This window comes from Salmo salar, chromosome 12 (genome assembly GCF_965601325.2).
Source record: "Salmo salar chromosome 12, fSalSal1, whole genome shotgun sequence".
In the NCBI taxonomy this organism is placed as follows: Eukaryota; Metazoa; Chordata; class Actinopteri; order Salmoniformes; family Salmonidae; genus Salmo; species Salmo salar.
In genome coordinates this window covers 84681846-84697791 of record NC_138302.1, presented here as the reverse complement: position 1 = coordinate 84697791, position 15946 = coordinate 84681846, and the positions used below count along the sequence as shown (strand labels likewise).

Sequence of the window (15946 nt, the reverse complement as noted above, 5' to 3'; positions counted from 1 at the left end):
ATACATTTGATGTCACTTGAGTTACATTAATGTGTAAGGCTTTGTCCCCCCCAAAACCGAAGGGTATTAGCATGTTAGTGGTGAAATTAAATCAAATAAGTGTACATCAGAAATTGTACTGCATTAAATGAATGACAAAATGTGATGAAAATATTTTTTTTTCCCTGAGCAAGCAATTGTAAAGATTTGATTGATGTTTAAATTGTAGCTCATTTGATCCATTCTGAACATTAATAGGGTTGCAAAGCTACCAGTAATTTAGAAAAGTTACCGGAATCTTCTGTAATTTTTGTAATTTTAACTTTTATAAAAATGTATTCATATATAGTATTCTTTTTCATTTTTTTTATCTGTGTCCATGTTGTCAATGACTTTCTAGTGGATAGTTCAAGAGAAAATGGCCTAATTAATGAAAAAAGCATCTAATCAACAATGGCATTATTTTTTATTAACTCTTCCAACTATAGATTTTTTTCACAACTGCCACATGTTTGGTGCCAAAACATTTACAACAAAGACATTTTGACATAGTAAAATAAATAAATGTGTCAAAAATATTTCATGCTGAATCCCTCATATGGTATTCACTAACTTAATGGTTGATATTTAGGATAATGTTTTAGTTCTATTTTATATTTTTAAATCATCTTATTTTATATATTTTACATGTGTTAAGGCCACACAGAGGGACAAATATAATTACAGACTTGTGATAATCTGAAGTCATCTGATAAAATTCCCAAAACGCATTGAAAGTTAACAAATTTCTTGTAGTTTACTGGTAAACTTAAAAGTTTCCAGTAATATACCCTCTTTTTGCAACCCTAGATAGACAATATAAAATGAGTATACAAAAGATTAGTAACGTCTGCTCTTTCCATGACATAGACTGACCAGGTGAATCCAGGTGAACGCTGTGATCCTTTATTGATGTCACCTGTTAAGTCCACTTCAATTAGTATAGATTAAGGCGAGGAGACAGTTTGAAGAAAGATTTTTAAGCCTTGAGACAATTGAGACATAGATTGTGTATGTGTGCCATTCAGAAGGTGAATGGGCAAGACAAAATATTTACAGTTGAAGTCAGAAGTTTACATACACTTAGGTTGGAGTCATTAAAACTTGTTTTTCAACCACTCCACAAATTTCTTGTTAACAAACTATAGTTTTGGCAAGTCAGTTAGGACATCTACTTTGTGCATGACACAAGTAATTTTTCAAAAAATTGTTTACAGACAGATTATTTCACTTATAATTCACTGTATCACAATTCCAGTGGGTCAGAAGTGTCCATACACTAAGTTGACTGTGCCTTTAAACAGCTTGGAAAAATCCAGAAAATTAAGTCATGACTATAGAAGCTTCTGATAGGCTAATTGACATCATTTGATTCAATTGGAGGTGTACCTGTGAATGTATTTCAAGGCCTACCTTCAAACTCAGTGCCTCTTTGTTTGACATCATGGGAAAATGTAAATAAATCACAGAAAAAACTTTGTAGACCGCCACAAGTCTGGTTCATCCTTGGGAGCAATTTCCAAACGCCTGAAGGTACCACATTCATCTGTACAAACAATAGTACGCTAGTATAAATACCATGGGACGACGCAGCCGTCATACCGCTCAGGAAGGAGATGCGTTCTGTCTCCTGGAGATGAACGTACTTTGGTGCGAAAAGTGCAAATCAATCCCAGAACAACAGCAAATGACCTTGTGAAGATGCTGGAGGAAACGGGTACAAAATTATCTATATCCACAGTAAAACGAGTCCTATATCAACATAACTTGAAAGGCCGCTCAGCAAGGAAGATGCCATTACTCCAAAACGGCTATAAAAAAAGCCAGACTACGGTTTGCAACTGCACACGGAGACAAAGATCGTACTTTTTGGTTGGTCATAATGACCATCGTTATGTTTGGAGGAAAAGGGGGAGGCTTGCAAGCCAAAGAATACCATCCCAACCGTGAAGCATGGGGGTGGCAGCATCATGTTGTGGGGGTGCTTTGCTGGAGGAGGGACTGGTGCACTTCACAAAATAGATGGCTTCATGAGGGAGGAAAATGATATGGATATATTGAAGCAACATCTCAAGACATCAGTCAGGAAGTTAAAGCTTGGTCTCAAATGGGTCTTCCAAATGGACAATGACCCTAAGCATACTTCCAAAGTTGTGGCAAAATGGCTTAAGGACAACAAAGTCAAGGTATTGGAGTGGCCATCACAAAGCCCTGACCTCAATCCCATAGAAAATTTGTGGGCAGAACTTAAAAAGCGTGTGTGAGCAAGGAGGCCTACAAACCTGACTCCGTTACACCAGCTCTGGCAGGAGGAATGGGCCAAAATCCACCCAACTTATTGTGGGAAGCTTGTGGTAGGCTACCCGAAACATTTGACCCAAGTTAAAACAGTTTAAAGGCAATGCTAGCAAATACTAATTGAGTGTATGTAAACTTCTGACCCACTAGGAATGTGATGAAAGTAATAACAGCTGAAATAAATAATTCTCTCTACTTTTATTCTGACATTTCACATTCTTCAAATAAAGTGGTGATCCTAACTGACCTAAGACAGGGGATTTTTAATAGGATTAAATGTCAGGAATTGTGAATAATTGAGTTTAAATGTATTTGGTTAAGGTGTATGTAAACTTCCGACTTCAACTGTAAGTGCCTTTGATCGGGGTATGGTAGTAGGTGCCTGGTGCACCGGTTTGAGTGTGTCAAGAACTCCAACGCTGACGCGTTTTTCATGCTCAACAGTTTCCTATGTGTATCAAGAATGGTCCACCACCCAAAGGACATCCAGCCAACAAATATTTTGTACACTCAGTGTTTTTTGGGGAACACTTTTACAGTATGTACTTATTACAGTGTAAGGCATAGTAATGTGAAGTGTTACCAAATATTTTCTATAACTTTTATAATTATGATGAGAGACCAGAATTAAAATGTATTGCCCTTATTTACAGTGTTTCAACAAATGTTCTAGTCATGCTTGAATAACATATCTACTCCCTCTGTTCACCAGGAGCACAACCTGGACTGGTTTCCACGGATGCGGGCCATGTCCCTGGTATGTAGCGATGCGGACGGGGAGCAGAATGAGATCAGGAGCCTGCAGGAGAAACTGGAGTCCACCATGAAGCTAGTCTCCAACCTCTCTGGACAACTGACCGAGCTCAAGGAGCAGGTGAGGGGGCCATCTAGCCTCGTAAAGTGAACTGATGATAGTCTGTATAGATATTGATATGAAAATCATTTTTATTTTCCATATATTTTGTGTAGCATTTGGTGTGTTTGATGGCAACTTGCCTTGTTCAGTTCAAAAACATTTTTCATAAATCATTTCATCAAACTTGGTGCACTGTTTCTTGTAAATAAAATAGTATGTTGGTCTTTCAATAAAATGAGAAGTGTTTGAGGATATGGGTGGTATCTAGACCCAGACAGGAGGAAATGGTTGTTGTGTGGCTAAAGGTTTAGATGAGGACACAACTACCCTTTACCCTTGATTTTTCAGGATTAAATATCTCCATAAATAAATCTTTGTTTGGTTGATGTCTACTTTGTTTTTAAAAATTCTTTCACACGTACACTAACATAGACCAAATTGAAAATGTTACTTTAGGAGGTTAGTTGACCGACAAATGCAGACTTAACTGTTCTTTTACATTTAGATTGTTTCAGTCTTATTTTCCCAGAAGTCAGGGCAGTGCCCCCCCCCCCCACCCCCCCCCCCCCCCCCCTACCCGGAAGGTTCGTGAGCATACTCCATGACACTCAAAAGTGTCTCACAAACAAGAACATCGTCTCACAAACAACAGACCCAAACAAGAGCTCCCTCTGTTACATCATTCCAATGAAAATTGACTTAATTAGTTTGCTGTGGCACAAATAAAGAGTCACATTCTACTATAACTGAGTTTAGCCAGTGGCCACCCCTATGGCTCTCTATCGTAATACTATAATGCTGCTCTTTCTAGCACTTCCCGACATCTAATAATGATTTCCTTTATAATGCTCAACTCATGATGACCAACAGCATTGTTATGAGGGTATTTGTATTGCCGTTGCAATATTAAGATGACAAAGAAAACCTTTTTTTGTTAAACTTGTTTTGTTTGTTTTAGAACTTTAATTGATTTAAAACGGTTGTTGTCCCTATTGCCATAAAGGCCAACATCTTTCATTATTACTCATGAGCCTGGCTTGAAAGTTTCACTATTGGTCTTTTCTTTTGGTCTTTTGGTCTTTTCTTTTGTTTCCTGTGGTTTACTTGTTGTTAGAGGAGATGACATTCTGAAAGGCTAGGAAGATACGTTTCAAATGAAACCCTGAAACCCTCCCATCAAAGCCAAAAGCTCTCAGCACATTGCTGTGCAGAATTTGCAGGCATGGGCAGTTTATACTTTTGTTTCTCTGAACAAGAAACTTAGTAGCAGCTTATTTGGAGGTACTCCAAGTGTCAGACACAGACAACCTATATCCCACCCATAGACGTGACAAAAGCAGCAGATGTACAGATCCAGGAAATGAGTAATGAGCAAATAACCTAGCATCTGTCCTGTGTGTTGTCCTCTAGATGACAGAGCAGAGGAAGCAGAAACAGAGGATCGGACTGTTGGGTCATCCTCAGCATCCTCAACATGCCAACCCCCAGCAAACTGCGTGAGGCTGAGGCAAGGAAGCCCCCCCCCCCCACCCAGCCACAAGACCCAGGGAGAGCTACTTCTACTGCTTTGTGTTTGCATAGGGAACAGATTGCAGAGTCTTCACTTAGTGGTCCCTCCCGTCCTGCATATATACTGTAGCTACCAAATGTGTGTGTGAAGCGTAGCACATTGAAATAGCTAGTCATATAATTGTGATATGTAGGTTAGCCTACAAAGGTATAACTCAAACAAAATCACTCACCACGCCCAGGCAACCCATCCTTTTCCCAGTCCAGTTGGGATTGGTGCCAAATGTTTTCTATGTAAAAATGTAAGTGAATTCTCATTACATGGCCTTTACTGGGTGAACTTGAAATACAGCAGAGCAGGGCCGGCATTATGGGCGGGCTGTAGGGGGCCTGGTCCGCCCTACCGTACCTCCTTGAAATATTGATAATTTATTTGACTGAGAAGTCAGACGCATCAATCTCAGATAAAGCATGCGAGCGAAACAGCGCCCCTCTGTCTCCGTATGTGTAGACCATGTATCTGATGCTGTCTGGACAAAAGGAGTATGGCATGTCATACTTTTTCTGACCAGACAGCATCAGATACATGGGCTACACGTAGTAATACAGAGTGGCGCTGTTTCGCTCGATGGTTTCAGCAGAGAGGCAGAGGTGAAGCAAGAGGGCTCACTCTCGCCCAAAATCTGTCCTGAATGCGTTTCTATGGGCATAATATGCAGACCTAAGCTTGTCGCCTGCATTCCCACCTTTGGGACAATGACTCGCACTGTTAGGCGGAGACATGAGCATCTCGTCATTATATACAGACATCTGGTTTCAGCCACTTGCGAATTACAAAGAGAAGTTGGTGGGTTAACAGTGCACTGTTTGAATAGTAGCTTCCCCTAAAGTAAATTGATGTTTTGCCAAAATTATATAATGACTCCTGTCTAAATAAAATAATAGTAAATACTTTACCAGAGATCATGACTTAGCCACAGAGGATCATGATTTTTATTTTTATTTGATAGCTGTGGATTATTTCAAATCACAAGTGCATAGGCCTATGCCTATTTGGAAAGCCAGCAATTTGCACAGAGCACATGGCAATAAGCCTAGCTGATTATTGAATTGTGGCTGTCAGCGGAAAAACATCTAAAATGTGTGAAGATAATGTGTTTTGAGTATAATTTCAAATGTTGAGACAAGAAGCGGAGGGTTGTGGCGAAGATATGGGCGTCTCTCTCCAGAATGCATACACTCAGCTCTCCAGAATATGCTCCGCTGTCTCCCGTGAATTCATGCACATTCATTGTTTCATTATGTGAATGGTTTTCCCTTTGATTGTTTGTTTATTTTGATAAATTCCCCATTACATATGTAACCAGTAGGCCTAGTAAATGTATCGTTAATCTCTGTCATTTGGTTACATTAATTTCTGTTAGTGCATCTATTTCAGTCATTTACTGTTCTCATTCTCGGAGTGGAAACATTGTTTACAGAGTTCACAACCTGCTACACTTGTGAGAAACAAGTTTTGGTTTATTTCATAACCATCATTTTAGGAGTTTTGTCATTGTATTTTGTTTGGAGTGCTCCATATGAGCATGTGAGTGGTTTCTCTGTTCTGATAACGTTGAGGGAGCACCTGAGCACGCCAACCTGCTGAGTTGATACAATGTTGCACTTCACTTCACTAGCAAGTCAAGACAGATAGATAGAAAGAGAGGCAGGCAGGCACAGTAGAGCGATGAATGTGATTGAAAGAACCTGAATTCTCTTCAGGATATTTTCTACTGTTTATATTTGTCGCTTTAGGCCTATGTATTTTACTTAGTTGATGATGGAAGTTGTTGGCCTAGTGCTGCATTGGGCTATCTCTGAACTCTGTGTTAATTTCTTTAGCCTATAAACTATAAAAATAAAGGGAGTCGCACACTCCATATATAAACTCTCAGTAATTTATTGGGTAAATCACCAACGTTTCGGCGTGACTCTCTTTATTTTATAGTTTATTCGCCATTCGTCAGCACCACACAAAATACGTTTTCTGGGTGTGCGCCAGCTCATGTTTGTTATTCATTTCTTTAGCCACCAATGGATCACGGTGTATCAATGTGTCCATATGGCAGAGACTGGTGCTCTTGCATTAGTTGAATTTTTACTTTTGGATTTTTATCATTTTAATTCAGATTTTTATGATTAACCACATAACAATAATTTAGAGAAACAAAAACGTTATTATTGAAATAAAACTGTTCCACAAAAATGCGCAAATACAAATAATCATAACTGATACGCAGATAGGTAGAAATGGCGGGATAAATTAGAAGCTTCCCCAAACTTGAAACTCACGAGCTGCCTACGGCCTTTATTATAACACCCATCAACAAAATTTGTGCAAGCGCGTGCACACAAGAGGTCCCGTAAAAAAAATGGGCCCCCCTATAGAAATTAAATGCCTGTCCAACTGATTCGTTCTGGCGCCGGCCCTGCAGCAGAACTGTACCGGACACAGGAAGATGTAGTCCGATGTGAAATGGCACTGGGAGACATGGAAATAAACATCTTTTTGTATTTACTACTGGTATAGCAAGCAGTATTTAATGTCTTATTTTTGTATCTTGTGCAATATCACTACTTTAATATGCAAACTCCTTGGTGTGTGAATTTAAGTTGTTCCTAAAGTAATGTCTTGTTTAATAGGGACAGAACTTTTTTCCACATGGGAGCTTTATTTTGTATTATTTTGCTTTTAAATGAAATAGGGACCTGTTGTTAGACTTCACATATGGAAATGACTCCATGTAGAATAGCAGTTGGTCGGACAGATTAAGTTACATGTATTGTTCTGGCCTTTCTGATTTCACTTGTTATATTTCTTTCAGAAGGTTGCATAAAAAGTCTTAAATGCACTTCATAGAGATAGTATATTGTCTGAGAGCAAGTATAGGTCTTGTTTTCGGTTTCATTTCTGCAAATAAGATTGTGTCTTATCTTGTACTATTTTATGGTATTTGCTTTCTTATATAAAACTGGCATTTAAAGCTTTTAGGATACTTGCCTTTCTTCATCCAAACAAATGTATTATGTAAAAATGTGATCATGCTGTTATGATGTGTTTATTAATCATATTTCCACATTGTCTTGCACTACATATTATTAGCATCTGTCATCCAGGTTTATCCTCTTGTAATTATAACACCTGTCATGTGTGCCATTTGTCCCTTTAAGACATTTTTGGTTCTGATTTACTACTTGTGACAAAGCCACTATCTTTTTCCTTTGTTTTATCATTCAGCGCAGATTTCTGTTCTCAATTCTGCTGTTTATTTGATATATTATTATTTATTGATTTGTATTGTTGTACTTTAAACATGTACATGCATTATGTTGCTTAAGCCATTGTTTTTTGTATAGGGACCTATGTTTTCAGAAAAGTAATGTGGAATTTAAAAGCACTGTTACTGAAAATGAATGTGCAGAGGACTAATTTAAAAGATTTAAGCACTGTTAGAATTGTAAAATAATGTAGAATTGTCTAATAAAATATATGTAATTCTCCTTTACATCCACCACTGAATCTTGTCACTACACTGTATGCTACTGGGCTACCATATGAAGGAAAGCTGTAGTCCAGTCTTCTCTTTTCCCTCTGCACACTGTGTAAATGGACAGTCTTGTAGTCCATTGTAAAATATAGCTCCAAAGTTCAGAGGTAACTTCCCCACATTTCACCTACTTATCCAGTGTCTGCTTCTGTTAAAGAAATATTACTTTATTTGTAGTCAACTCTTTGTAAGTATTGTCACAAATATTGAAGAATTTATACACAGTATATAGTATATGCAGATATGCTGGTGCACAGACGAGTGTTGGAGATTCATATCCTCCTCTCAGGGTGACAATTTAGTTATTCAGAGAAACGGAGCATGTTAAATAAAATATGAATAGACTTGTGCGTGTCTGTAGACTCGAACATCAGCAAGTTTATAGAGTAACCAAACGCAAAGGCACAAAAGGAGCATTTAATTGTTCAGCTTCATTGGTGGACTTTCCTGCAGTATTTTCCACATACCTAGGGTTTATTAAACAGCAGTGGTGGAAAAAGTACCCAATTATCATACTTGAGTAAAAGTGAAGATACCTTAATAGAAAATTATTCAAGTGAAAGACACCCAGTAAAATATTACTTGAGTTAAAGTCTTTGGTTTTAAATAGATTTAAGTATCGAAAGTAAATGATATTGCTAAAATATGCTTCAGAATCAAAAGTAAAAGTATAAATAATTTCAAATTCCTTATATTAAGCAAACCAGATGTCACCATTTTCTTGTTTGTTTTTTATTTACGGACAGCCAGGGGCACACTCCAACACTCAGACATCATTTACAAACAAAGCATTTGTGTTTGGTGAGTCCGCCAGATCAGAGGCAGTAGGGATGACCAGGGATGTTCTCTTGATAGGTGTGTGAATTGGACCACTTCCCTGTCCTGCTAAGCATTCAAAATGTAACGACTACTTTTGGGTGTCAGGAAAATGTATGTAGTGAAAAGTATATTCTTTTCTAAGGGAATGAAGTGAAGTAAAAGTTGTTAAAAATATAAATAGTAAAGTATAGATACCCCAAAAAACAACTTAAGTAGTACTTTAAAGTCAAAAGAATATGGAGTGAATGCTTGTAATCTGTGCAAAGGCAATACAGTATGAATATGGTTGTGACTAAATACAGTCACCTCCAAAATGATTGACACCCTTGATAAAAATGAACAAAAAATGTGGAATACAATAAATAATACAAATACTTAGCTATAGTGCCTTCAGAAAGTATTCACACCAATTGACTTTTTTCTACATTTTGTTGTTACAGCCTGAATTTAAAATGTCACAGGCCTACACACAATACCCCATAATGTCAAATTGTAATTGTTTAACAACAACAAAAAATCAGGGTGCACCTGTGTAATGATCATGCAGTTGAATCACCTTCTTGATATGCCACCACTGTCAGGAGAAATGCTCACTAACAGGGTTGTAAGCCAATTTGTGCACAATATTTGAGATAAATCAGCTTTTTGTGTGTATGGAAAATCTCTAGGATCTTTTTTTTAAACTCATGAAACATGGGACAAACACTTGCATGTTTACATGCTGCATTTATATTTTTGTTCAGTGTAAGCTCAGGGGTAAAAATGTTCTTAACAAGTCACATAATAAGTTGCATGGACTCAATCTGTGTGCAATAATAGTGTTCAAAATAATTGTATAATACTGACTCATCTCTGTAACCCCACTCATACAATTATCTGTAAGGTCCCTCAGTCAAGCAGTGAATTTCAAACACAGATTCAACTACAAAGACCAGGGGGGTTTCCCAATGCCTCGCAAATAAGGGCACCTATTGGTAAATGGGGGGAAAAAACCATTGAATATCCCTTTGAACATGGTGAAGTTATTAATTACATTTTGGATGGTGTATCAATACACCCAGTCACTACAAAGACACAAGTGTCCTTCCTAACTCAGTTGCCTGAGAGGAAGAAAACCACTCAGAGAGTTCACCATGAGGCCAATGGGGACTTTAAAGCAGTTACAGAGTTCAATGGCTGTGACAGGAGAAAACTGAGGATGGATCAACAACATTGCAGTTACTCCACAATACTAACCTAATTGACAGAGTGAAAAGAAGGAAGCCTGTATAGAGTATTAATATTCCAAAACATGCATCCTGTTAGCAACAATGCACTAAAGTAGTACAAAAAATGTGGCAAAGCAATTCACTTTTTGTCCTGAATGCACATTACTGAGTACCACTCTCCATATTCTCAAGCATAGTGGTGGCTGCATCAAGTTGTGTATGATTGTAATCGTTTTGGACTGGGGAGTTTTTCAGGTTAAAAAAGAAACAGAATAGAGCTAATCACAGGCAAAATCCTAGAGGAAAACCTGCTTCAATCTGCTTTTCACCAAACAGCTTTCGGCAGGGCAATAACGTAAAACACAAGGACAATTATACACTGGAGTTGCTTACCAAGAAGACAGTGAATGTTCCTGAGTGGCCGAGTTACAGTTTTGATTTATCCATGGCAGGACTTGAAAATGGTTGTCTAGCATTGATCAACAACCAATTTGACAGAGCTTTGAATGTTGAAAAGAATAAAGAATATTTTCTCCAGAAAGACTCACAGCTGAAATCGCTGCCAAAGGTGCTTCTACAATTATTGACTCAGGGGTGTGAATACATGAGATATTTCTATATTTAATTTCAACAAATTTGCAAACATTTCTAAAAACATGTTTTCACTTTGTCATTATGGGGTAGTGTGTGTAGATGGGTGAGGGGGAAAAAAAGATTTAATCAATTTTGGATTCAGGCTGTAGCACAACAAAATGTGGAATAAATCAATGGGTGTAAATACTTTCCGAAGGCACTGTGTATTGTATGCTCCAAAAAATTGGGAAGTTGTATTCTTTTTTGGTAATAGATTTTGTTTAACAAGTTATATATTTTTGCTCTCAAAAAGATAGGTGTGATGAATTATTGACCCTCACATACTTCTACAAATGCAAAATTGAGAGCATCCTGTCGGGCTGTATTGTTGCCTGGTACGGCAATTGCACCGTCCGCAACTGCAGGGCTCTCCAGAGAGTGGTGCAGTCAGCCCAATGTATCACTGGGGGCACACAGCCTGCCCTCCAGGACATCTGCAGCACCCAGTGTCACAGGAAGGCAAGGAAGATCATCAAGGACCTCAGTCACCCGAGCCACGGCCTGTTTACCCCACTATCATCTACAAGGCAGAGACAGTAAATGTGCAGCAAAGCTGAGACAAAGAGACTGAGAAACAGCTTCTATCTCCAGGCCATCAGACTGTTAAACAGTCACTACTAGTCTTGGTCACTGTTCTAGCTGGCTACCACCTGATACTCTGCCCTGCACCTTAGAGACTGGTCACTTAAGTAATGTTTACAAACTGTTTCACCTACTTCATGTATATCAAATAGAATAAAATATGAAAAGGTATTATATAAAAGGTATGTACTGTACTCTAGTCATTGCTCATCCTATATACTGCTGTACACACATTTTCTATTCATATTCTGTCCATACTGTCAATACACACCATTATTTGTATGTACATTGCCTTCGGAAGGTTTTCAGATCCCTTGACTTTTACCACATTTTCTTACATTTTGTTTTTCCCTCATCAATCTACACACAATACCCCATAATGATAAAGCAAAAACAGGTTTTTAGAACTTATTATTCATTTATAAAAAATAAAAACTGAAATATTACGTTTACATAAGTATTCACCCTTTGCTCAGTACTTTGTTGAAGCACCTTTCTACTCAACAAATTGGATGCAGTCTATCATCACAGTGCCATCCGTTTTGTCACCAAAGCCCCATATACTACCCACCACTGCGACCTGTATGCTCTTGTTGGCTTGCCCTCGCTTCATACTCGTCGCCAAACCCACTGGCTCCAGGTCATCTACAAGTCTCTGCTAGGTAAAGCCCCGCCTTATCTCAGCTCACTGGTCACCATAGCAGCACCCACCGGTAGCACGTGCTCCAGCAGGTATATCACAGTGGTCACCCCCAAAGCCAATTCTTCCTTTGGCCGCCTCTCCTTCCAGTTCTCTGCTGCTAATGACTGGAACGAACTGCAAAAATCTTCTGCACATCCTACCATTCCAGTGTTTAATTTCTATAGTGTAATTACTTCGCCACCATGGCCTACTTATTGCCTTACCTCTCTTATCCTACCTCATTTGCACATGCTGTATATAGATTTTTCTACTGTATTACAGATTGTATGTTTGTTTCATCCATGTGTAACTCTGCGTTGTTGTATGTGTCGAACTGCTTTGCTTTATCTTGGCCAGGTCGCAGTTGCAAATGAGAACTTGTTCTCAACTAGCCTACCTGGTTAAATAAAGGTGAAATAAATAAAAAACCTTTGGCAGCAAATACAGTGTAAAGTCTTCTTGGGTATGATGCTACAAGCTTGGCACACCTGTATTGGGGGAGTTTTGCCCATTCTTCTCTGCAGATCTTTTCAAGCTCTGTCAGGTTGGAGAGGGAGCGTTGCTGCACAGCTATTTTCAGGTCTCTCCAGAGATGTTAGATTGGATTCAAGTCCAGGCTCTGGCTGGGCCACTCAAGGACATTCAGAGACTTGTCCCGAAGCCACTCCTGCATTGTCTTGGCTGTGTGCTTAGGGTTTTTGTCCTGTTTGAAGGTGAACCTGAGCGCTCGAGTAGGTTTTCATCAATGATCTCTCTCTACTTTGCTCCGTTCATCTTTTCCTCACACCTGACTAGTCTCCCTGTCCCTGCTGCTGAAAGACATCCCCACAGCACGATGCTGCCACCACCATGCTTCACCGTAGAGATGGTGCCAGCTTTCCTGCAGACGTGACATTTGGCATTCAGCCCAAAGAGTTCAGTCTTGGTTTCATCAGATCAGAGAATCTTGTTTCTCATGGTCTGAGAGTCCTTAGGGTGCCTTTTGGCAAACTCCAAGCAGGCTGTCATGTGCCTTTTTACTGAGGAGTTGCTTCCGTCTGGCCACTCTACCATAAATGCCTGATTGGTGGAGTGCTGCAGAGATGGTTGTCCTTCTGGAAGGTTCACTCATCTCCACAGCGGAACTCTAGAGCTCTGTAAGAGTGACCATTGGGTTCTTGGTCACCTATCTGACCAAGGCCCAATTGCTCAGTTTGGCCGGGCGGCCAGCTTTAGGAAGAGTCTTGGTGGTTCCAAACTTCTTCCATTTAAGAATGATGGAGGCCTCTGTGTTCTTGGGGACCTTCAACGCTGCAGAAATGTTGTGGTACCCTTCCCCAGATCTGTGCCTTGACACAATCCTGTCTCAGAGCTCTACAGACAATTCCTTCAAACTCATGGCTTGGGTTTTGCTCTGACATGCACTGTCAACTGTGGGACCTTATATAGATAGGTGTGTGCCTTCTCCAAATCATGTCCAATCAATTGAATTTACCACAGGTGGAGTCTAATTAAGTTGTAGACACATCTCAAGGGTGATCAATGGAAACAGATTCTCCTGCGCTCAATTTTGAGTCTCATAGCAAAGGGTCTGAATATTTTTGTAAATCAGGTATTTCTGTTTAATATTTGTATTAAATTTGCAAAATGTATTTCTAAAATCCTGTTTTCACTTTGTCAATATGGGACATTGTGTGTAGATTGATTAGTTAAAAAATATATATATATATTTTAGAATAAGACTAACGTAAAAAAAAAATGGGGAAAAGTCAAGGGGTCTGAATACTTTCCGAATGCACTGTAAACATATTGTAATAAACTATGGAATATTTTGAATAGGCTAATGGATTCCAAATTAGAGACAGGTCTGTTCCATATTTATCTACAGTGGTGGACTGGGAGCAAAAAAAATCAACCCTGGCATGGGACCAAAAAATCTACCTGGCATTTTTAACATTGAGGCCCCCAAACCGGACAACCCCCCCATTATTAGCCAAATAATGATCAGTTTGAGCAAGCAAAAAAAAACAAGTTAGACAGGCCCACTGGGCTAAAAATGACCAGCCCACCTGGTATTTGCCCAAAATGTCAGATGGCCAGTCCTCCCCAGTTTATCAACCTTCTAATCTAGGTATATTGTCCAGACATATCATACTACAGTGTAAGCCTACTATGCTATTTGTAATTATCTGCCATAAATATATCTGTTGTCCTTGCTGGGAACATACATGTGTGTGGTGTGTGGGCACTAGGTAGACCGGCACGCTCAGCTCTATAGTGTATGACGTCAGTGGCAGGGAGCTGGTTTCGGTTCGCATGGCCATGTTGGAGCTCAACGTGACAGCTCAGTGCAGCAGGTAACACACCGATCAACAAAATCATCCATCTGCAGGTGCACGTGTAGACTCAAATTATTCATGTGTGGAAACCGTGTCCACTCTGAGCCTATTGGCACATGCGAGAATACAGAGCAGCGTGGGGAAAATTAAACATTAGGCTATGCACAACACCAAATAATTATTCCCACGGGGCATTACAGTTTTATATAATAGTTTACATATTGACTGTAGTCTACTCTTAGGTTAGGTGGATTGGTTTATTAGGAATTATTGTCATGGACACAGGCAGGCCTATATAGGCTTTATCTAAACCTAAAATTAAAAACCTACTAAAGATAATACTTAAAGAGAAATATATGAAATACTATTTTCACATCATGAAGGTACAAAAACATTCACAAACATTTTTATTTTAAATGGGCAATTTGCATTTTTTTGACGTATACATTAATATACATTACTTTTGCATTAATATACTTATACATATGTAGGCCTACCCATTGATTTTTGAAGAATACAATTTATAAATACCTGATGAGCTTAGTTCAACTGTGGAATACCCCATCACAATCCAAACGATAAGCTTGTTTTAGTCCAATGTTTGTAAACAATGTAAATGTAAACAAACACTATATAGCCTCAAAACATGGTTAAAACTGTAACGTTATAATGGATGGTCCGTTCTTGCATCAATAGCTCTGTCTATGAATTTGAGATTGGTTACATTTCTCCAGCCCCATCCCTCGGCTTTTTACCGAAACAGGGGCGAGTACACGCTTTGTTATTGTTTCTACCGATAATTGCAGCTTTAACCCTCACACTGACACAAGTTGAATACGTGAGGCTACACGCGAATGAAAAGTTATATGTTCTTCCCTGCAAATGTTCTGTGGATATATTCTCAATTGTAATAAAATTAAGCCATATAAGCGGTAGCTTACCTTCTCTCCCCTATAAACCACAATTCTGTGGTTTATAGAATAACAGGAATGTGATAATGCATCTATTGTATCTTAATTCTGACACTTTCCTATAATAACTGTACATATGCCATGTCATTATTATGCATATGAAAGTTGTACATGGAACAGAAGCCGGAATGTAGAACATACAGTAATAACAAACAGTAGTCTATAAGGCTAAGTGTGTAAGGACTTCTGCCCTAGTTTCTATATAGTAAACATATACTTGCACGTTCTGCCCAGAGTTGTCTTATGTTCTCGTAGCATAGCTGTAGAATAAGAGGGAGGGCCATTATCGTGCAGATCCTCTTTAACTACAGAAATGGGCTGTACTCTAGATGGCTTGAAAGCACCGTCCAACACGTGAGGCTCATGTGACGGAAGTAGATCAGCTCTCCAACGGAGAGACGTGTCTAGTCACAGGGTTTATTTAACACGTAGACCAAACCACCCCTCTATCACACATTTACC

General features: G+C 38.9%; 1 protein-coding gene across 5 annotated transcripts in view; it reads left to right on the top strand.

Annotated features, from left to right (window-relative positions):
* Positions 1 to 8235, top strand: part of LOC106565749 (inositol 1,4,5-trisphosphate-gated calcium channel ITPR1) — a 166046-nt gene extending 157811 nt beyond the window's left edge. For all 5 annotated transcript variants that reach the window (XM_082959369.1, XM_082959366.1, XM_082959368.1 and 2 more), the window contains 2 exons: positions 3029 to 3190; positions 4583 to 8235. In XM_082959369.1, the coding sequence (XP_082815495.1) occupies positions 3029 to 3190; positions 4583 to 4672 (252 nt within the window). In that variant the 3' untranslated portion in view covers positions 4673 to 8235. The remainder of the gene's footprint in view (positions 1 to 3028; positions 3191 to 4582) is intronic.
* The last annotated feature ends 7711 nt before the right edge of the window (positions 8236 to 15946 follow it).